The following is a 24009-nucleotide window of genomic DNA, read 5'->3' on the forward strand; positions in this document are numbered from 1 at the left end:
ACAAGAACATCTCAAAACACAAAAGAAAAGATCAAGGCAAATAGCTTTTTATAGTATGTAGAGAATTGCAAATAAGAGAGAGAGACTACAATAAGTAGATACCTGTAATACTCAAGGATAAAAATACTTATCTACACAAGTTACTCCAATGAAGGTCCATATGCATAAAATTAGAAAATTCCTTCTTAGATTATGAGAACGGAACATCTCCCTTCTAAGGGTGGTCAAAGTGGGAACATAACATTGATTAGTATTCCCCCCCATAATGTAAAGTCCCCACTCTTATATTGTTTGAATGATTTTTGCATCATAGATCAAATATGAAAAACTTCTTTTTGTTTAATAGATCTCACAACCTTAGTCCTTTTTGTCATATGAAGTTGTCCATCAATCCCACACAAATGAGAGAAATGGCGTCGTCTTGGATTCATTCTAAAAAACTCAAACTTAAATTTGGATAGATATGGAATTAATTTAACTTTTTCCTTTCTTCTAAGTAAAATGGATGTATTATTATTGTCTCAACTGCTCCCAAATGGATATACATTTAATAACAAGGATTGAGTCTATTGTAAACCTCAAACTTAAGGAGTAGACTTGTTAATATATGATGATATGTAAAGATGGATATGATTTCCATTTCAAATTGGTTTCTATCTCTTGGATCTATATATATTTTATAATCTTTGATCTAATAATTAAGGACTGTTAGAATCTGTAATTTGTCTCCTGGAGGCTAATTGAAGTCCAATCTATATATGCAAGGAGGAACCTCACAAGTATCTATTGTGAGGTGATGCTTTATTGCTATCCCTTATCCAAAATTTCTAGTGTATTTGTTTAGAAGAGTATCACTGAGAGGAGCTTCTAATGTTTCCAATCGCTTCTATATATGATATAACTTGTGTTTGTGTCGCTATTTGACTGGATATTCAACCACCATTGATGTTCCTTAATGGATCACTTTCACATCGTCATGGTGTATTACTTGTCACTCAGACTTGAATGATGTATCATATTTGATCATTCTCCTTTTTAACTATGTCTTCTTTGTTTAGAAATACTGCTGTGTTCTTATTTTTCTTCATATTTCAGCTACCTTGCTCCTTTCATGACCACTTATGACTGATCTGATTCATACGATATTCCTCAACATCAAAACTTAGATGTTATCCTTAGTATCGAGGCCATGTCATCTTCTCATTCTATTTCTCATCATTGTGTATTTATCACCTACTCCCTAACTCTGGATTGTCGTTGCTTCACATGCTTGTTCCTTGGTAACCAAATGTTATATTCTTTGTCTCCTATCGTTCCAAAAATCTATCTACGATGATAATCTTCACATGTATATCTGATAATTTCTCTTCATGCGATAACTATCCTCTGGATATTAGTATTCTTCTGTGGCAACTTTGTCTATCATGTTCAATGCTACATTATCTATCATCCTCCTCCTCACATAGAGGTTAAACCCAGCAAGGAACAATGACTCGGTATGCTTCCTTCTCTATCTGTAGATATATTTATTTGTTGTCGGTATGATTCTAACATTAAGTTATGTTTGACAATGTTACTTTATTTCCAATTGCTATCTGTTATTCTGTCAGGTCTGTCATATCACAATACTGGCTTCAATTATAATTAATATAATATATCATCAATGAAAACATCGATTCTCTTTGAAATCAGTTCTATTTCACATATGAAGTAACATGTGGGTATAGTTCTCTTTGAAATCAGTTCTATTTTACTGTTCTCTGCTGATGGGGGGGCAAACCGCGCAAACAAGAACCAAAAAATTGTGAGGCATGCAAGGCTCGCAAGGATGTTTGAAAAATTCTGCAGAAAGGAAAAGTGACTTGTTACATGGAGCGATTCAATGGTTTTAAGCCACACATCACTACGGCTTTCTTTAAGAACTGGTCCAATGACAAAGTCACTCTCCATGGTGTGACTGTGAAACTTACGGAAGAGTTTATTGCTGAGATCACGGGGCTTCCTACGGTGGGCATAAAATTCACTAAGCAAACTAGTATTTCAAATGCAGCCTACAAAAAGTTTTCGAAAACGGAAGAAGAGGAGAAGCTTCTGGAAAAGAATGGTGATTTCTTTGATGCGAACCAGATAAAGGAGATCTGGAGGGATGTTCTCTGCTGCATCCGTGAGTATTTCATACTTGATGGAAGAAATAAAAGAGTTCATAAATGTCATTTTGTTTTTTTAAATCATTTCAGATATAAAGATAGAATATCTTTCCCCTTCTTTTTGCAGTTTTCTTTACTTAATAGTTTAGAAGCCCATAAGAAAAAGGAATCCAGACCCATTCTTCATGAAGGTTTGATCCTTCTTATTGAGGGATATTGTAAAAATAAGCACATTGCCTCTACTCCCTCTAAGGACAAGAAGAAAGAGCCCATTAAGAGTAAGAAGGGTGACTCTGTTAAAGGTAAAGAAAATGCCCTGAATTTGAAACCCTCTGCCTCTCAAGTTCTTGAGGATGAGGAGTCTGAGACTGATAATTCAGAAAGCTGTGAGAATTGGAAACCTGAGGATGAGGATGATACTGAAACTGGAGAGTTAAGTTCTAATTTGGATGGGTATCCGGAGACTGAAGATAATAATGAAAAAGGAAAAGAGGAAAACAATAGTGAAGCTAACTTTGAACAGAGTAAATCTAATAATGAGGGCAACCAGGTTATTTCTAGTGGGGGTAATAAAGTGGAAGATAACACTGTTGGGAATCCTATTGAGAAGAATAAGGAGGACCATACGGCTATTACTGCTTCTCCTGTTAAGGGGATAGAGGAAGAAAAAAGGAAGGACTCTGCTCATCCTAAGGACTATGCCGAGGGTCGAAAGGAGGATCAAACGGAAATGGAGGATATCAATGACAATGTCTGCTCCCCCCCTCACGAGACTGCTGAAGATGATTGTGACGTTATGCAGAGGGATACCATGCTTACCTTCCTGCATTCTGCTAAGGAGAAAGCTGACACCAGTCTCAAGGTTGATTCTTGGATCTACAATGAAATAATGGGTTTGAAGAAAAAGGTGGAAATTCTGCAACATAACCTGGATACTATCAATGCTAAACTTAGTCATATGGAAGGACAGATGGGAGACATCCCTAACAAACTTAACAACTATGAGTAGAACCTCACAATGTTAATCAAGGAGAGTAGCACTAAGATGGAACAGGTCACCTCGAGTATTTGGGCAGCCGTTGCTAGCCTGGGCAAAAGGGCGAATGAAGATATCATTTCGACTGAGGGTTCGAGCAAAAGAACTAGGCAGAGCTCGAGGAAGAGTGCTATGAAAGCTACTGCTACTATGGATGTTGTTTCCATTCAAGAGACTATTGCTATTGGTAAGGAAGCAGCTAAATTGATCCTGGAGCTGCAATAGTGGCACTGGGGTGGGTTCTCTTGTTTGGTGCCTGTATGGTATTGGTCGCTAGTTGGGGACTCTGGTCTTGGTTTCTGGTTTTTTATAGTTTAGACTGTTTGTGGTTCCAGGTCCCTGTAAAACCTAGGTTAGTTTATTTTTGGACTTTTCTAGTGGTTTCAGGTCCCTGTAAAACCTGATTTTGATACTGTTCTTCAGTTTGTTGCAGGTTTTTTCCTGGTTGGGCTATCTTGCTTTATCTTTCTATTTTTTGTTAAAGGGTTTCGAGATCCCTTCAAAACCTGCTTTTACCGTAATCTAAAAAAAAAAAACATGTGGGTATAGTGGATATTGGATTGCACGTAGACCCCAAACGATGATAGTCAATGCTCACAATTGATGAGATAATGTTGCAGAAACTCTATTGTTTTCATAGATTGACATGATGCCCTATGAACTCTTCTTGTAACACCACATTTTTGTTGAGTCTTATAATATGGACAAATAATGTGTGTTCTCCATCTATGTGATTAATTGGATGTTTGACTTCTTACATGGATTTCTATTGTTTCATCATCTTTTTGTTTTCTTTGTATCTTCTTTGTTACATTTGAAGTTGGCTCTGATACTATGTTGATTAACATGGATCATTTTTTGCAAATGTACTAACATGACCATTGTAATTGATGTCTTCCAAATGTTGATTTGAATCTCATATAAATATGAGAAGAGACATGTCTCTAAGTTGAATCATTATTAAAAAATAATAATTTGTAATATATATAACATAAATAAGTATATATAGGAAATGATGATTACCAATAACAACAATCTATTTCAAATCGAACTAATCCAACTAAAGCTACATCTTTAACAACTATTTTGCATCTAGCATCAAAAATTGATACTACATTGTTGCACCATGAGATGTCAAAGCTCCTAATTATTGAGAAATCCTTGAATTAAAATGAAGATATGTTGAGGCAAATCTGCATAAGTGGATTGATCGAGAGGAAGAAATGATCAATGTATGTATGATTAGACAAAGCCCACATTGATGATGTAATTGAGAAAATAGGTGGGTGAACCCACAATAATGAGTTCCACTTGAGTGGGATGAACAAAAATGAAAAAAATTGCAAAATGAGAAATTGAGTTTACCATATGTTCGTGCGAACACACTTATTATGTTTGCGTGAACTTTTTTTTTATCATGTTCGCGCGAACATATTTCGTATGTTCGCGCGAACATATGTGATATATATGTTCGCGCAAACATGATTTGCATGTTCGCGCGAACATACGTTCACGTGAACATGGTAAAGGTGTTCGCGCGAACATACGTTCACGTGAACATGGTAAAGGTGTTCGCGCGAACGCCTTTACCATGTTCGCACGAACATGCAAAATCACAAAAAATTTAACCTTTTTTTCTTTTTTTTTCTTTTTTTGCTCTTTTGACTGCCATAATTGCAGGAGAATGATCTCCTACTGTAAAATAAAAAATGTCAAAATGTGCTGCTCGGAGCAAGCTTTCCAACGATTATAATTTTATTACATAATTTAATCATTAAGACTTTCAAATATGAGTTTAACTCATTATAGGTTCATTATTGATTGAACATCAACCGAATTTGACACCTCGAGAAAATTAGTAAATTAAGTCAAAAAAATTTTTAAAAATATGGATGCACTGGCTTATTGAGATACCTTTCTATTAAAAAAAAAAAAAATGGTTTATGATAAATTAACTTCAAATTATTTGTGTCAAACGGAACGTATGTCTGAATTACAGTTCATGTCACTTCAAAAATTCATAAACTATACAATATTCAACAAAAATAAATCAAACCAAATGTAGACATTGGATATTGATGTTACAAATCCAACGCCGAAAGAATTACTTCATTATCATTTCTAGAAAAAAAGTTATGTGTGTCAAGCGGACTGTCACTTTTTAAAATATTGAATTTTATTATGTACCACTTTTTGGAGGAGATAAAAAAAATTGACATAAATATATATATATATTTTAGATTAAAAAATATGGTTACAAAGTAGGAACAAAGTACTCAAAATCACTAGTTTATGTCATCTTGAAATTATTTATAGTTTTGGAGATATAGTCACTTGAACGTGATGTTTGTTGCAAAAATATTGATTTCAGTGTCAAAATTGGTCAAAAAGTGGAACCCATTATTGTGGGATCACCCAAGTGATTATGTCATGGGTTTGGTAGAGTGTGATATAAACAGAGAATTGATACTGAAAAAAGGTAAAATTTTATCTCTCCAAATATAAGAATAAGAATTTTGACATTTATCCCTCTATTTTCAATAAGGATCTTAGTTTGAAAACTTTTGAAGAGTGAGACGAAGATTTATATATCTTGCTCAGCAACATAATGAATGACATAATAAAAATGATGATAATGATTTATTTGCCAAAACTATAGAGAGAATGGTAGAAGCAAGAAATTTTTATAAATCTTATATGTTTGATGTTAAGAAGTTGAGGGCAAAATGGAAAGAATTTAATCACATGGAAAAGGAGATCATGGAATTTAATTAGCCTAATGATAATGTTTATAATGGATAACAAAGCATGCACCCAAGACATAGGACCCATTGGTGGAAATTGAGGGTTAGACATAGGAGGAAGAGGAAATGGAAAAGGTTTTGCAACCTGCTGAAGAGGTTGCTCTTCCTCCTAAAGAGGTGCTCCTCCACCTACTGAAGAGGTTTCCCTAAAATAGAAGAGGTTACAAAATTGATCGAGCAATTTGCAATAGAGGTGGATGAAGACAACAAGCCAATAGCTGAGCAAGACACATCACAAAAAAAAAAGGGAGAAGAAGTTATTTAAATAAGGTATCTTACTTTTGTGGTTCATCCACTATGGATGTGTCTACTTGAAAAATTATGAAACTATCTTCAAAACATGTAAACTGCAAGTTGTATGTCTAATTAATTATTTTGTAAAAGTTGTTGATAATGACATTTTGTCTCTTATGTAACTATGTTTTGTATCCTATCACTAAAAACATGTGTCTATCACTCTCCCTAGTCTAAATCTTGTTGCAATCCTTGTCCATAAAAGGATTTCCAAGACATGGATTGAGGGTATGAGAATTTTGAAGAGAATATATTTTTTATGTTTTTAGTTGGTCTAGTTACTGTGTATTTTCATGTTTTAGAATGGTGAAGAAAAAAATTGCACATCTATTTTCAGTTGATATTCACAAGATTTCAACTTAAAGATTGTATTATTTTCAAGCAAAATGAATTTAAAGGAAGAAGTATTTTGAGTGCCCAGTTCTGATCTTGTCTCTTATGTTATTTTCAAAATTTCTGAGGTTTAAGAACAAGTATCATGTACCCCAGTTATGATTCATTTAGTATCATACCTTGGTTCATGTTTTGTTGATAATCAAAATGATTATGTGAATGCTTAATATGATTTAAGGGAATTGGAAATATCATAGGGAGATTTGATAAGTATAGGATTGAGAATTGAGTATTGATGTTCTTTTCACAAAGCGAGAAAAATAGATCTATTGAAATATGTTCAAGTTCTGTGAATAAATTGCCCAAATGGATAAAGAATTGGTCACAAGTTTATCATAGATAGATCTTTTAGGGATGCATAGTATTAAATTTCATAAATCAAAATTAAATATCTTATGTTTTGTTTGTAGATCCAGAAGGATAGCCTATGCTTGACTTGGGAAAAAAAATCTAGGGTGTGAAATAGTAGTTGAATTACATTTGTTATATAGTTTCTAAGTTAGATGAATTAAAGGAAAATATCTTCTATAAAAGAATTTATGGTGAATAGTTCTACAAGAGGAAATACTAATAAATTCCTAGGTATAGAATCCTGCAAAACTAAAAAGGAATAAGATCATAAAGTCTTGTTAGTTGGTCTTTTTGGCTTGCTTGATAATATTTGTCATGGTATTTAGCTAATTCTTAGGTTTTCTTTGCATTCTCAAAAGGTAGTTAAAATCACTATCAAATCAAGACTTGACAAGTACCTAGACCAAAGGACAAGAATGTTCTTGGTACAAAGTTTGTATTCAGAAATAAGTTGGATGAGAAAGGTGAAGTCACAAGAAACAAAGCAAGACTAGTTTGCAAGGGATATGCACAAGAATTAGGAATTAACTATGGGGAGACATTTTCCCTAGTTGCAAGGTTAGGAGTGAGAACTTTTCTTGCATATGTTGCTTTTAAATGATTCAAAGTGTATCAAATGGATGTAAAATCTACATTTCTAAATGTAATACTGAAGGAATATGTCTATATTGAACAACCTGAAGGATTTGTTGATCCAAGCAAGAGGAATATGGTATGTAAGCTACACAAAGTATTGTATGGATTGAAACAAGCTCCTAAAGAATGGTATGGAAGGTTGCACACATATTTGGTGAAGATTGGTTTTGCAAGGACAAATGATAATGGTAATCTATAGTTGAAGACTAATATGAAGAAGGGATATTGCTAGATGATATATTTGTGGATGACATCATATTTGGAGGACAAGATTCATTATGCAAGTCATTTACTAATAAAATGAAGAAAGAATTTGAGATGTCTATGTTTGGAGAAATTAAATTCTTTTGTTGGTTTGCAAGTGTATGAAATGAAGAAGGGTATATACATTACACAATCCAAGTACATTGAGGATATATTGAAGACCTTTGGAATAGAAGACTCAAGAGAAGTTAGTACATGTATGGCTACTGGATAAACTTTCAAAGAGTGATGATACTTCAGGAGTGAATCAAACCTTGTATAGATCAATGATAGGAAAGTTGTAATATGTTGTTCACAATAGACCCAATATTGCATTAGGTATTGGGATTGTTGCTAGATTTTTTGCAAATCCTAAGGAGAATCACATGATGGTTGTAAAAAATAACATTAAGATACCTAAAAGGAGCTGAGGACTATGGATTGTATTACAAAAAAAATGACAAGTTTGAACTGAAAGTGTATATTGATGCAAATTGGGTTGGAAATGTTGATGAAAAAAAGAGTACAAGTGGTGGAGCTTTATTTATAGGAAAGAGATCGGTTTCATGGATAAGCAAGAAAGAGAACTCCATTTCTCAATCTACAACAAAAGCTGAATATATAGCAGCAATAGTTAATTTTTCCAACATAGTGTGGATCGAGCAATTTTTGAAAAGAATGAAGGAAGAGATCATTGAACCTATTGTCATATTTTGTGATAACACAAGTGCTATAAACATATCTAAGAATCCTATGATGCACACCAAGACCAAGCACATTGCTATCAAATAGCATTACTGGAGAGAGTTGGTACAAGACAAAGAAGTGGGATTGGAGTATGTGAATACAAAGGAACAAATAACTGATATTTTCACAAAGCACTACCTAAGGATGCTCATGAATATCTAAGAGGTAAATTGTTGGAAATCTGATTGAAAAGCTCATTGTTGAAGATCAAAGAGGGGGATTGTTGCACAAAAAGAACATTGTTGTTAAAAGAATGTTTTCAATCATTGTTTTGTCATTGATGTCAAACTTGCTATTTGTAGGAATGACATTTTCTTATAAGATCCATGTACTATCACTTAGTTGATTGATGAAGAGGATTTGATCAACAAGATGTAACAAGAATACCTAAGGGAAAGGTTGAATTATGATGTAGTAATGCAGTGCAAGGATCAGTTAAGACAATGGTTAAATGATGTATTGATAACATACTCAAAGAAACAGAGGTTGTTCATGCTTAGAAACATTGGAGGAATAAGTTGTAACAAGGTTGACTGCAAAGCTTAAACTAAGATCATTAGTGGGTGCCGAGCAAGTTAGTTGAAGCCGAGAAAATTCTCAGTTGGAGCTAAGTAATAAGAAATTCTATGTGTGCCGAGTAATCTTCAGGTGTCGAGCATCAGAAAAAACACAGTTGATGCCGAGTAACACAATATGTGCCAAGCACCAGTATTTCAATAGTGTTGAGTTGCTGCATTATTTTAAATGATGAAGATTCACCAAATTTGAGCCGACAAATTGGTTGTCTTGAATTTTTTGAACGAGTTGGAAGATAAGGATGATGAGTTGGTGGCATAGAATTCTATGCAAACCATTTTTAGGCAAATTCAAGAGGATTATTCAAGAAGTTTCTAGAGGAAATAAAATATGGGTTGGATGCAATGAATCCTACCTAATCCATACGAATTGAAATTAAAGAATGGAAGAATCGAGTAGGAAAAGAACTCCAAGACTTTTATGTAAGGAGCCATAGATCAAGAAGCAAATGCTGCTGATATTGTTGCTGCTAAAGTCCCAAACTATGAAGTGGTTAGAAGGGTGTCAAGGAGGAGACATCTAGGAGAAGGAAGAGCACAGAGGCTTTGCTTCTACAAGTGGTCATGAAGAGATGATTACATTGGTACATTGAGCATGGAGACTTAAGGAGACTAAGCTTGAAAGGAGGGCAAGCTGTCAGAGTTGTAGAGATTGGAGGCCAGGCAATGGTATGAGCTGAGAAGTGATCTGAGATCTGCAAGATAAGTTGTATGTAGTAGTCAGATCAAAAGTTTTCTAATACTCTCTAGAAATTGTATTAGATATGAAAATTCTATGGACTTAGGTTGGTTTAATAGCCATTTGTAAATCCTTTAATAGGATGGCATTCAAAGTGAATGTTCTAAAGTCCTCTAACTAGGCCCACTTTTAACAAGGTAGTTAAATCCTCTGACAAGGTCACATTTAATAGTGTGTTGTAAGCCTTTAACAGGGTAGGCCTTTCACAGGGCATCACTTCAGAAGAGTGAGAATTGAGTAGCATGTTACTGTTGGTTTTTCTTAAATTGAGTTTCCATGTAAACCACTGTGTTATGCTTGCATGTTGATTTACAAAAACTTGTTGGTTAGAAGAATTAAAGCTTGGATGAATGAATGATTGAATGGGCTCACTATACTTAGTGAAAAGTTTGAATAGGACATTTGGATCTTGAATAACTGATTCACCCAACCCCCCCCCCCCCCCCCAGTTATTCTAAAGAATTTCTAACATAAATTAAGGGTAATTCCCCTAACTGATGCTACCTAAGCTAGAGATGGAGCATTGTATCAAATATTTTGATCATAATATCTTACAACTTGATGCAATAGGTCACACTTTAGGAGCTACCTAAATCTGTAAAGAGATAAACACAAGATGTTGAACCTGTCATAAACAAGATGACAGAGGGAGAATCTAGTTCAAAGAGCTAACATGGAGTTATTCACATGACAAAGATGTATGAGATGTATTAAGGTGTCTTTGGCATTGTTGTCAAAGAGGGAGAGTTTATGTAGTTACCATGGGAAGCATTAGTAAAGGGAGAAGTTATACGTGAAAGAAGGAGAGTACAAAGAAGAGAGATGATGTTTTGATATGACAGAGGTATTTTTTACAATTGTTTATGATAGAGGGAGTTGTTATAATTATTTCTACAATTGGTGTATAGAGGAAATCAACGAGATTGTTGGATCATGTAACGCCCTACCAGGGAACCCAAAAGAAGTTACCCTAAAGCTTTACTAAGTTTGACAAACATTTTTTTTAAAGATAAAGATACAACAACAATTATAGAATAGAGGAAGCAATAACATACATATAAACACATACCATAAAATAGATTACAATTCTTAAGGGTCCCATGATGATAAATCACATTTAATTTTAATTAACACTAAATCCAATATATAATAAATCTACATTAAATAATAATATACAAGTATGAATCCATTTAAATAATATACAGTCATCTCGAATGCCACTTGGAAATAATCATAATGCATCGTCATCCACTATACAAGTCACAAGGTATGAAGGGCTGAAATAATATACAACATAAAAATAGATTACAACAACATCTCATAAGATTCACAAAATCAAATATAATACAAAAGGTATAACCATCCATCATAATACACAAGAATAGAATGAAAGGAATACAGAATAGGGAACTCTAGCCTCGTCATTGAACTGTTAGATCTCAATGGTACAAGAAAAAGCACTACCACCAACCTTGTGGTAACCCAAAAAGGTCCACTCCCATTGTGCTAAGGAGATAGTCTCAAGTCCCAAACATGATAAAAAATGAAAAAGTCAAACCCAACATCTAAGTCAAGAAAAACCTAAAAGCAATCTAACTCAAAGGTACCAAGATGCAAAAGACATCTAAACCCAGAGGCAACAATGACACATAGGGAATCTATTATGCATATGGGCAAGTGTCATCACACGAGCCAACTCTAAGGTTACTCGGCTAGTCTTTTAATCCTCCAGCCCCCTAGTGACTCTATGTAGCACTAGTATCCTTTCATACTGACAAGGAATACTAACGAGTCATCTCTAAGGTTACCCGACTAGTCTTTTAATTCTTCGGCCCCCTAGTGACTTTCTGTGGTACCAATATCTTATTAATTCATTTTGAACCCATTTAATGAAATGTTATCACTTATTAAAATAACCTACAATGAGTTCCTGTTAGCCTCTTTAGGGCCTCGGCCTCTATTGCAAGCCACTTCCCAACATGACATACAGATAACCTACCCTTAGCTCAATAAAGCAAAAAGATCTCAAAAGACCACATACCATACATTAGTTCTTAAACAAGCAATCGACAAGCATTGAAATATCACTAATCAAAATTGCACATTCCACCACTACAATCATCCTAACAAGATTGATTGAAAATCAAGTACTCATAAACCAATCCATGTCATAACATGACATCACCAAGAACAAATCATACAAATACCTCAGTCCTATACAAGTGACTGAAAAGAAATTCAAATACAATTGATCGAAGACTCAAAGGTTATATCAGATAGGTCACACCATTCACCTCAGTTTCACACAAGAACATTGGAAAGCAATAACAATCAATAGATCAAAACACCTCATAGAGCATACAAGACACATTACCATGGTTGAGTATAAAAGATGTGAGCAAAACATCATCATGACATCATAAAACACAACTCTCGAGCCTTTGGTAAACATCCTGATTTGGTCAAAGTATTAAGTCAACCTAACACCCAAAAGTAAAATCACCTGTCATGAAAAGAGTACATACAAAAGTAACTTTCACAAAATATTAGGTTTAGAAAACACAATAGTTTAATTTTCATTAAAGGTTTTCAAGTTTTCATTTTCATTTTTCAAATATTACAGTTCATAATGTTTGCAATCTCAAACAGAGTTTCAGTTTCCATTTTTGTAGTTACCAGATTTACTAAGGTTTCTGAGTTCACTAGAATTCTAGACAATTCAACAAATCATATAAAGTTGTTTAAACATAGTTTCATAGTTCAATTCGTTACCAAACAAACACAAGATTCGATGTGCAAAACTAGGGTTTTAGTTTTCATTACCAAAGTATCAAAACTACTAAGGTTCTCAAATTATTGAAAGATGTAATCAATTTCCCCTAATAGTAAAAAAATCATTTTCATATAAAATCGAATCATTAAACAAAACCCGAGTTTACCAATCTCCCCAAATCACAATTCAAAGTACGTTGAACAAATACATTTTAATAATAAATTAAATAAAAACTTTAATTAAATATTATTATACTTCAACCAAAAATCATTAAATTATTAACGATTATAATTACCTATTAATAACATATTTTGAATTATTAATAAAATAACTACTAATCTATTAATAAAATAATAATTAAAATAAATAATAATATAAATTAAAAAATTATATTAATTAAATTAATTAACAACAAATATAATAAAATAATAATTAATTATTTAAAATTTAATAATTTTAAATATATTAAAAACTATAAAAATATTTATTAATTTAAAAATTTTAACAAATAAAAAAGCTTACGTTTATTTAAAGGCCCGTCAACCTTGAGGCAACACTGTCGTAGCAGTTTCTACTACGCAGCGACAGTATCGCCGCCGACGACAAGAGAAGCCTAGGGGAAAGAAGGGGGTGGGGGGTTGATGGCCCTCGCTCACCCCAAACATATTTAAATTAATATTAATTTTTAATAATTTTTTTATATAAAACAAAATAGTAAAACTCCCCCCCGCCCATGCAAATTTTTAATGTATTTAATAATATAGTTACATAGTAATTATAAATTACTATGTAATATATATATATATATATATATATATATATATATATATATATATATTACAAATTTTCCAATAGGATTCTGATAGAGAAATCTGAACCAAACAGTCAAATTCTAAAAAAAAAACTTTGTTTTCTTTTCAAAATCCAAATTCAGATTTTTACCAATCAGATTGCAAACTATAACATCTACCAGACAAGGGTCTCTGATTCTTCCATTTAATTACAGATGCTTTTGAGCATGAAGAGCGATAAAACATAAACGAGGGTTTTATAATTTCCAATTTGTAAACAGATGTTTCCTAAGAACGATGAACAACCAAATCCACACACAAGGTTTTCAACCATCAAATTGCTTACAGAAGTTTCTGAAAATGAAGAACAATAAATATGCAATCAAGGGTTTCAACCCAGAAGAATTTTGAAAATTGAAAAACCACAGACATAGAGAAGACAGGAATTTGAAGGATGGAAATCCACTGTAAAATTAAACCATGAGATCCTACCTAGATTTGATGCTAACACGCAAACATACAAACGCACGAAGCATGCAAGAAAACCCCTTCCTTCTAAAAAGCTTCCTTCTTTGAAAATTGCTTCTCAAAAACCTGGTTCTTGAAAAATGAACTCCCGATCCTTGATAAAGAATTCTCCCCTAAATTTGGGGTTCTGATTGTGCAATCGCAAGAGGGAACTTGTTGATCAATTTCTTTTAATATTTTGTTACCTTTTTACATTTTCATGCATAAGCTTTATGCAATTTAATTAAAATAAACTTTATTAAATTATTGTTTTCTCTCTCTAGTAAATTACAAGACGTTTTAATAATATACTTATTAATTCAACTAATAATATTATTTAGATTTTATTATTTAAAATAAAACTCCTAAATAATAATTATTAAATTAAATAAATATAATTACGCCTAAATTAGAACTTTAATAAAAAAATTTAAATTTAATTCTTTTATTTAATTAATTTCTCAATTAAATAATTAGAATTAAATATTGAATTTTCTTATTAAATTTACATTAAATTAAATCATTAATTATTCTTTTAATATGATTTAATTATAATAGAAAATCATCATAGACCCACAAGACAAAATACGAAAAATCCATCATAAAGCATAGAATACCAAAACAAACTCTAGGGTACTTGACGAATTCAGAAAGGTGAAACTAACTCAAATACTTGTCCTACTTTCTAGAACAATTGGCTTAGGTTAGGATTTGGACTCAAGAGTTATCTCCCCACTTATACCATTGAAATACTGTGATAGAGTACGCTCATCCTGGCAATTTAGAGAAGTCAATACCTGGTACCTGCAATTTGAATAAAATCCATGCATGTACAAGCACACATATTCTAAACTAAACGGGCAATGGTAGGAAGTGGTACATCGTGTAGATCCTGACTAGCAAGTGACTATGACTCCCTTCCTCAACCACATCAAAAATATCATACATAAAGTAATACAAACATGTACACCATAAACATACAAGTATGGGGTAAGTAACCATAGAAACTGCATATACATCATTCATCTACTAATCATCATGAGATAACTAAGATAACTAAAATCACTGAATGAACATACATATATCATCATCAAAGTAATCTTGAAATAACTAAAATAACTCATCACATTAATTAACTGAGTATGAAATTATATATAATTAAATATGGTAACCAAGTACTAATAATCATAAACGTAAACGTAAAATGGGCCTAAAAGAATCCAACAATACAACAGAAAAGTCAACTAGGGGTAGACATTATAAATCATGAGATGAGAATCAGAATGAAAGTAAGGATATCAATGAAGATCTATTACTGAACATAGAGGGAGTTGAAAGAAGCAAATCAAGTAGAATACTCGAATGAATTTTTGGTTTGCATGGTAACTTGAGTCATCGTCATCAATGCCAAAGAGGGAGATTGTTGGAAACTACAATTGGAACAACTGTTATGTTGTCATTGATGTCAAACCTTACTGGTGAGACAGTTGCTACCTAAGTATAGTGTCATATCATTCAATTGATGAAGAGAATTTGAAAAGAAGAGATAGCAAGAAGACCTAGTGGAAAGGTTGAGTTATGCGGAAGTACAATGGACACTGGATTAGTTAGCACATTGGCAAGATAATGTGTTGTTTAATCATTACACTAAGTGGAGAAGATAGTTGAATTGAAGCCTAGTAAGATGATTAATGGAAGATGAAATGCATAGGCTAAACTGAGCAATAGAGCAAAAGATTAAGGAACTTATGGTTGAAATCAAGATGTGCTAATGTTGACCGAGTGATAGTATAAGTTGAGAAAATATAGTGTCAACCGAGTATTAGAAAAGATAGAGTATGTCGAGAAAGATAATATTGATCGAGTTATCTAGGGATGATGGAGGCCGAGGAACACAATATTGACCAAGTGATAGCATTTGATAATTAAATTGAGAAGGAACTCATATTCCTAACTGATACAGTTAAATTTTTGGATTGGTCAAAACACATAAAGGATAAGTATTGATGAGTTGGAGCATTTAATGCATGATAAACCATGTTTGAGTGTTCCTAAGCATGGATTCATAAAGAAGTTTTGAGAAGTGTCTAGAAGGAGGAGGAAACAAAATTATGAAATGATTCAATGAATCTGACCTAATCCTAAGATCAACAATGATGTTTAAATAACAAAAGATCAAAGCTACCTATTTAAGGAGGCACAAGCATAACCTAGAGAGGTTACCAGTTGGTGATTTTGTTGATTGGTGAACTTGAGAAAAAGGTTGTGAAGCATTGAGCAGAGGTGAAGTGTGTTTTCTTGAAGGGTTTCCTAGCGAATTAGTGATGGAGATATTAATGGAGGCCAATCAGTGGATCAATAGATGAGCTACATTGTGATCTGGATTCATAAAGTGAGTTGTATTTATCAGATCAACCTATTGTTACTTTCTAACCATTGTATCAGTTCAAATCCTTTAATCAAGGTTGACGTAATAGTCATTTGTAAATCCTTTAGTCAAGGTGACATTCTAATGGGATGTTCTTAAGACCTCTAACAAGGCCACTCCTAATCATGTAATTAAATCCTTTAATAGGGTCACACCTAGTAGTGTGTATTGTAACCTTTAATAAGGTTGGCTTTTAACCGAGCTCACTTCAGAAGAGTGAAAAATTGGTAGCATGTTACTGGTGGTTCTTCTCAAATTGGGTTTCCACGTTAAATCCTAGTGTCATACTTGTGTGAATGGTATTTTAATGTGTTTTATTGCTTATTGTTTTACATTCTACAAGTAGGTTACTATTGGAACAGTAAACTGCAAGTTATGTTACTATTAAGCTGATATAGTGACCAAGTGGATTAATGAATAAATTTGAGTTGTTAAAAGTGGTTAAAAGTTTATTCGAAACATCTGGACAGGAGGTGAAAATTCTGGATTTCAAAGCAAGAGAAAATATTCAAAATTGTGAAAATAATACATAATCCTTGTTTCAATATCTTACCTTCAAAACATCAAGAAAAGCTATGGAAAATAACACTAACGAAAGCTTGTTGATTACTAAAATTTGATTGTTAAAAAAAAAAAAAAAAAATCTTCCAAAATCTACAATGTTTATTATAACTCCTAGAAATCCAAAACTACTCTCAAAAATCTTGAGAATAATTATATAAAAAGTATAAAAAGGGACTTAAATGTTAGACATTATGCTTGAAATTCCATAAACCAACCTAAATTATGCCCTGTGAATTCAAAATTTATTTGCTTGCACAAGAAGTTTGTACTCTACCAAAAGAAAAATTCCTAATCGTGAGACATCTACTCAATACAAAATGTGGAAGTTCCTTGTTTCACATCAAATTACATCCATCCAAGCTAGGAAAATCCTTGAGTTGGCATGAAGTCCAACTAGCCTAGAGGGTTTTGATTTTTTTCAAAGTGAATGAAAACTCCTCAATCCTAAATCAAGTTCACCCACACTTGGATGAGATTCTAGAAGCATGAAGGGATCAACTTAAAGAAGAATTTATAGAAGCAGGCAAGGTGAAGATTGACTTGAAGGAGTTCTAAAAGAAAGCACAAAGAAATTGTTAATGTTTTATAGCTTTAGTCAAATAAATTATGAGATGTAAACATAAAGGTCAACTCTTTGATTAATATATATATATAATCTCATAATATTTTATACCTATAAATGTTCTCTAATGTACATATTCATCTATAATCATATGATAAATATTATTAAATCTAAGTCTTTATATATATAGATTCACCTTCTATAGGTTGACGCGTATAGAATTTCAATATTTGGGTATGTAAGAAGTCACGTATGCACGAGTAGATAAAGGGCATTGCCACGTATTTGGCTCGACTATTGCATGACCCGCATATGTTTTTTTCACATCATACGAGGTGTCATATCATATCTACAGCTTGTGGTGTTAAACCCGACTTGACCTTCACCAAACCTTGCTCAATATCGATGTGATGTTCGAGTGTTGGATTATGTGTGGGATCATGTCCCTTTATTTTGGGGTCATATTTAATACATGTTAGAATACATGTTAGATCTCTGCTTTGAAGAATATACATTGAACAAGTAGTTTTATATTAAGTCACACACACACACATCTATATGTATATATGTATGTATATATGTGTATATATGCATATACAAGCTTAAATATATATAAGAGTTCTTATATATCAAATTATAATTTTGTGGAAAGGATTGATAATCTTTCATATATATAAATATAAATAAATTAGTGAATTTAAATAAATCTAATAAAAATCAACATAAAACAAATCAAAAGAAAAGAAAAGAAAAGAAAAAGTGTCCAAGAAGATCAACCAAGTTCATGAGAATTTAAAGAATGAAAATATAAAAAATAAAACAATTTCTTGATGTTGGTAAGGTCATTCCCGAATTAAAGATAAGATTCGTGAAGTCAATTTTCTCAATATTGTTTTGCAAGTCCAATACAAAGTGAACAATCAAGAATAGACAAAGACGAAGGAGATGCTACAATAGTTATTTCCAAAGATGAAATGGAAGAATTCAAATGGTATAAGGAAAGATGACATTCACAATTGAGAAAAATATAAACAACCAAGGACTTATCACTAATGAAGAATTTCAAAATAGGAAAAAGGATGAATGGGACAAATAAGATTTTAAAGACATCTTCCAATATTCAAAGTTCACACGAAGAAGTCCACAATCGTGGATCAGAGATAAAAAAGAACATCCAAAATGAACCAAAAAAAAAAAAAAAAAAACTTTGACATGGTCTAAAGATGATACGATTTGGAAATATTTTTTCAAAAAACCAAATTCCCAAAATTTGAAAGGAATTATTCAAAGCTATTTTCACTCAAAGAGAAAAGCATGATGGGAGTGAAAATCACGAGTGTCCACCAACCAAATTATTTCAACACAAGGCATCTAAGCTTAATGAACCAAGCCTTTTCTTCCATCAAAGCTTAATGAACCTAGCAATTTCTTCCATCAGGATAAACTTTTCATTTTTTATTTGTTCTCATAAAATAATCCTAATAAGGGTATAATTGCCTAGATTTTGTTCATTGATCTATAAACTTTTCAATTTTTAATTTATTCTCATAAAATAATCCTAAGTATAATTGTCTAGATTTTGTTCATTGATCTTAAATTGACCTTGGTCCTTCATTTATTTTAACTCTTATATAAACCCCCTCTCATTTGTAAAGAAAGACTCAGAGAATTTGTTATATAAAATGTTTCTTAAGTAGTTTCATTGTTCAGTTGTCACTGAATTTAATATATTTTGCTAGTTGCATGATTTCTCGTCTCTCACTTCAAGTAGATTTCATTTTCAATTTGTTAAATCAAATTAAGGATTTGATGTTAATGTTCATTGTAGAACCAATGTGTTCATACTTTTGATGAATGATTTTCAAGCATTGTGCAAAGTTAGGGTGAACTTGAGATATAAAAACTTAACTTTCATTATTGTATTCATTGTCTGAATGTTGGTGAATATCTGTGATGTGAATATCTTTAAAAACCTTACAAGATTGTAACATTTTTGTGCAGTTATTGAATTTGACAAAGAAAGCATTGGTTTGAATTCCATGTTTGGAAACTTGTCTCTAAAAGTTCATAGGTCTAGTTTAGAGTTGAATAATCTTTAACCCTTAATATTTTTCATTTTTAAAGAAAAAATCGGTAGAAGTAGAATCCAAAAGATCGAAAGCAAAATCATTCAAAAAATAAAATCTTCAACAATCGCATCAGTCCCCTTAAAGGTTTTCAGCAAAACATCTTACCACGAGTCTATCCTGCCCAACAAAACCACACATTTGGAACCTTAGAGTCAACCTTTGAGATCACACGATTCAATTGTTTAGCACAGTGGACACAGTTCAAGAGAGGATAGGGTATACTCATATTTTATTCTAAGTTGTTTGTGTTTGTAAAACACACATCAATGTGCTCAAAGTTTAAAATTACATAATAGAAAGAAATACTAGGCCTAATCTTGTGCAATTGTAATTTAGGGCAAGGTTGTCAGGGAAAATAGAAAGGGGACATCACAGTCTACGGGCCAATCTTACTTTCATGTATATACTGATCTAACTAAATCTAAAAACAATATAAGAAAATTATGTAGAATGTTGCTTAGACCCTACATGATCTGACAAATAATGAGGAGTTGCATAAGACTGATTGAGAGAACAAGCTAGAAAAACGACAAAAAAATTCAAAACTGCTTCATATTGTATTGGTGTCATTCACCATTCTGGTATGTTGGGATAAGATTTCCATGGACATTTTCTAATTACGTAAGGTTCTCTATATGACATCTAAAAAATTGCACTCACTCAATATACAATTTGCTAACAACAAGAACTTCTGGATTCTTACACGTCGCAGATTTAGATAATATTCAGTTTGCTACAAAAACACACTTTTTAATCTGTTTTCTAGTTATATTTTGACGATTTGTCCGTGTTGCATCCCTTCATAAAAGAGGAATTTCAATTTGAAGCACAAACAACAAAACGACTATAATAATCAACAACATCAATGTTATTTGAATCATGTAAAAATTGTTTACTTCCGGCATACTTGCATTTGACATGAATCACAGAGTGAAATTTTTATTTAGCTTCCACTACCAAACCGAAGTTGGTCACAAATAAGTAGCATCAGCTTTCTCGAACACTCTTATCGGTAACAGTCAATGGAGGGTTTTCCAAGATTATGCACTAAATTTATAATTTATAATTTTATATCAACATTTGAATTTGACAGAGGCAAAAAGGTCGTCTTGAAGTGCTTTATTAATTGTGGGAGTGATTGGCTATTTAGTTTACCAGGACATTACATAAACCATCTACAAAATATTCTTAAGATCATTTAAAGCTTATTTTAGTCTTGCTGACTTGCTGAATCTTGCATTCTTATACAAACAAGATACATTGTATGCAAAATGTTTCACCATTTTTTATCATAATAACCAAAATACTAATTATTTTTATTCTGGCAAGATAAGAGGAAATTGGACAGGGAAAGAAACTGAAACAGACTAGATTTTTTTGCATTTTCAATGGCTCAATTTTTTTTTCAGCTTCTGAAGTGTCCAAATATAAATATAAATATCCCTAAAGAATTTACTGCCTCTCCAAATTTAGTTTCGCGCCCACCTGGCCTCACTAGGTTATATCATATTCACCTGGTTGTTTTAGACTTTCTTTGACTGAACTTCTGACATCTTCCAAACTTTCTCATTAAAAATATTTATGTTCCTAGATTTCATCAACTTAATTTACCTCATTTCCGAGAATAGTGTAGATTTCACTCAAGCAATGGAAATTACAAAACAGGTACGTATATCATCATAACATTCTTCTTCTGGGATCAACTTCATTATTTAACTGGGTTCAGATATTTTGGGCCTCTACTAGACCCATCATCAGACAAAGGAAATGTAATTTGGCAAGAATTAGATACACCAAACAAAACATACTTAAATATAAGACGGGTATCATTTTGAGTATCAATTATGTACGGATCTTAAAACATTTTCTCTATCAAAGAAACAATGGATGCTTCTTCATTCCAAGTATCCATCATATTCCTGGCTACAGAAAATAATTCTAATTAAGATCATTTTCTCTGACCAAAATACATGGTACATTGGTGTTCACTGTTCAGTAATAAATTAGATAATAGTTAAATGTGTTACCAATCGAATGGTAACCAACACATTGCTAATGTGCAACTCAAAGAAACAGGCCACTAAATGTCAAGTTCCACTTGCATACAGCCTGGTCCATTCTTTAGCTGCAAACATTCAATCCATCTTGCTGATTCAGTGACAAGATCGGAGGGAAAATGAAAAATATTGCAGTCATTAACAAAATAAAAAAGATTGAAAACAAGCTCTAGCATTTCATAGAACAGTTAGATTCTGCAGTCATAACAAATGCAATAGTCTATGTGAGTGTGATCTAACCTGTTTCCACAGCCTCAGCTTCATTTGTCTTCCAGTGTTTTGCAATGTTCTCAGAAAGTGGATCATCGGGATTGGGTGCACTCAACAGTGCCTGAATGCTGAATGCAAAAAGAATTGTAACCATAGAATAAATTATTCAATTCTCAGCATGAGGATTAGGAATCCGTTGAACACTGCGATCAATTACTATTATCATCCTACAAACCTCAGCAAAACTGTTCGGATTTGAAGAGCAGGACTCCATTTATCTTTTAGAATATCTAGGCATATTCGACCTAGCTGTAGAAATGATAAGACTGTTACCTTATGACAGACAAACATTTAGCACCTGAAGAAATAGGAGAATGAAAATTCAAGCAAGTCAGAAAACAGGACCTTACCTTGTCAATATTTGGATGGTAGATTTTTGTCAGAAAGCGTACCTGCTCATCAAATCCAATTTCACACTGAAGAAATCTATCCAGTCCTAATTCACATAATCTTTCTTGAAGGAAAGTTTAAGTACCAATTACATACCAGCCAAATTATGAAATCCCCAATGTCAAATCAAAAGTCAAGTACCCGTATAACAACATGTGACCATGACATATTACAATTCAAAGGCTCAGAAAGGCAAATGAGTAAGTTTGTGTTTCACGAAATCTGTCTTAACTTTTAAGAGTCTCAACCAAGAACATAAACAAATATTTGGGATTTGTGGTTGACTGCAGTCAGTCTTTGATCAGCAGAAACCCACTCTTAGAAAATAATGAAATTCATCCAATTTATTATTGTTTGGTTTTGATTCTGAACCAAGACAAATTTGGAATTTACCCTACACCTATTCAACTTTCAACATACAGTCCTGTGCCAAACCTTTCCACACATAAGAAAATCAAAACTACAACTCCACAGCCATCCTCTGAATGCTGACATAATTTCTGAAAATGAATTATGCGATCTGTGCAATGTAAATATAGAGATCAAAATGTCAATGCAATGTACCAACTACCCAACTCCAGAAACAATCTCCAGAAATGTGGTATGAAAGCAATGCTGAGCACCAAATAGCACACTAGTTGACAAACTTTCAATATAGGAGACATGAAAAATAAATAAGAATCTTTCTGTTTGCACCAGAGTTGAAAAACTTGAGCTCGGCATTACCATGGTGAGCCCAAAAAATTTAAGAATTTATGACTCAAAAAAATGGCTAAGGACAAGTGACCCATGCTTAGAGATATTTAATTGAAATGTTTTTGACATATTTACAGAGAATATGCTTAAATAGAAATACGAGCGAGCACATTTTTTAGCTTACACCTCTTAAGGGGTTTGTGATCGGTAGCAAACAATGTATCGAAGCTCATCATGATTCATAACTTTAACTCAAGGCTATAGCACATTGAACCAATTTTCAAATATCTTTGCATTTACTTCAATATTATTTAAGATTTCAAGAAAAAAGGAATAAGCAAGCTTATTGTGGAACAGAAGCTCAAAATGACAAATAAATATGCAGAATCCAGTAGTAAGCCTCAAAGATTGTGTTTTCTATAAATCCATAGCAGAAAGAAATATGACACGTGGTATAGAGTGTCCATATCAAGAGCATTTCTTTCACTAACTAATTGAAAAAAACATGTAAATAATCTTTTCTATAGGAAGCTTATACAATTATGCAGCTTTGTTTTCTAGTATATTTCTATACACGATATTGGCAAACAAGATAACTATGTTATCACGGACACCTTGGTAGAAGGGTATAAGTTCAAATGCACTAATGATAAATCATAATCAGATTTTACACTGCACGTGGATAGAAAAGCTAAAATGCTATAATCACATTCCATTTATCAAGAAGCAAGCATACCTTTGGTGCAGCCATTGGATATTCTTCGGGTAAGAACAACTCCAACTTGAAAAACCCTCCTGCACAGATGATAAAGAATGAAAAAATTACTTTTTCTCTGTTGAAATGAAGTAATCAACATTTACTTCTTAAAAAAATCAT

The 24009-nt window shown here is 32.6% G+C and overlaps 1 protein-coding gene across 1 annotated transcript in view; it reads right to left on the reverse strand.

The window, feature by feature from the left end:
- Window positions 1-21508: 21508 nt before the first annotated feature.
- Window positions 21509-24009, reverse strand: part of LOC149556806 (ubiquitin-conjugating enzyme E2 36) — a 35500-nt gene continuing 32999 nt past the window's right edge. The window contains exons 4-8 of the mRNA XM_089831355.1: window positions 23869-23927; window positions 22397-22438; window positions 22222-22295; window positions 22017-22114; window positions 21509-21844 (exon numbers count right to left, since the gene is read on the reverse strand). Of these exons, the coding sequence (XP_089687481.1) occupies window positions 21807-21844; window positions 22017-22114; window positions 22222-22295; window positions 22397-22438; window positions 23869-23927 (311 nt within the window). The 3' untranslated portion in view covers window positions 21509-21806. The remainder of the gene's footprint in view (window positions 21845-22016; window positions 22115-22221; window positions 22296-22396; window positions 22439-23868; window positions 23928-24009) is intronic.

The sequence above is a fragment of the Cupressus sempervirens genome, chromosome 5, assembly GCF_028749045.1.
Source record: "Cupressus sempervirens isolate cs-2001-9-10 chromosome 5, ASM2874904v1, whole genome shotgun sequence".
NCBI lineage: Eukaryota > Viridiplantae > Streptophyta > Pinopsida > Cupressales > Cupressaceae > Cupressus > Cupressus sempervirens.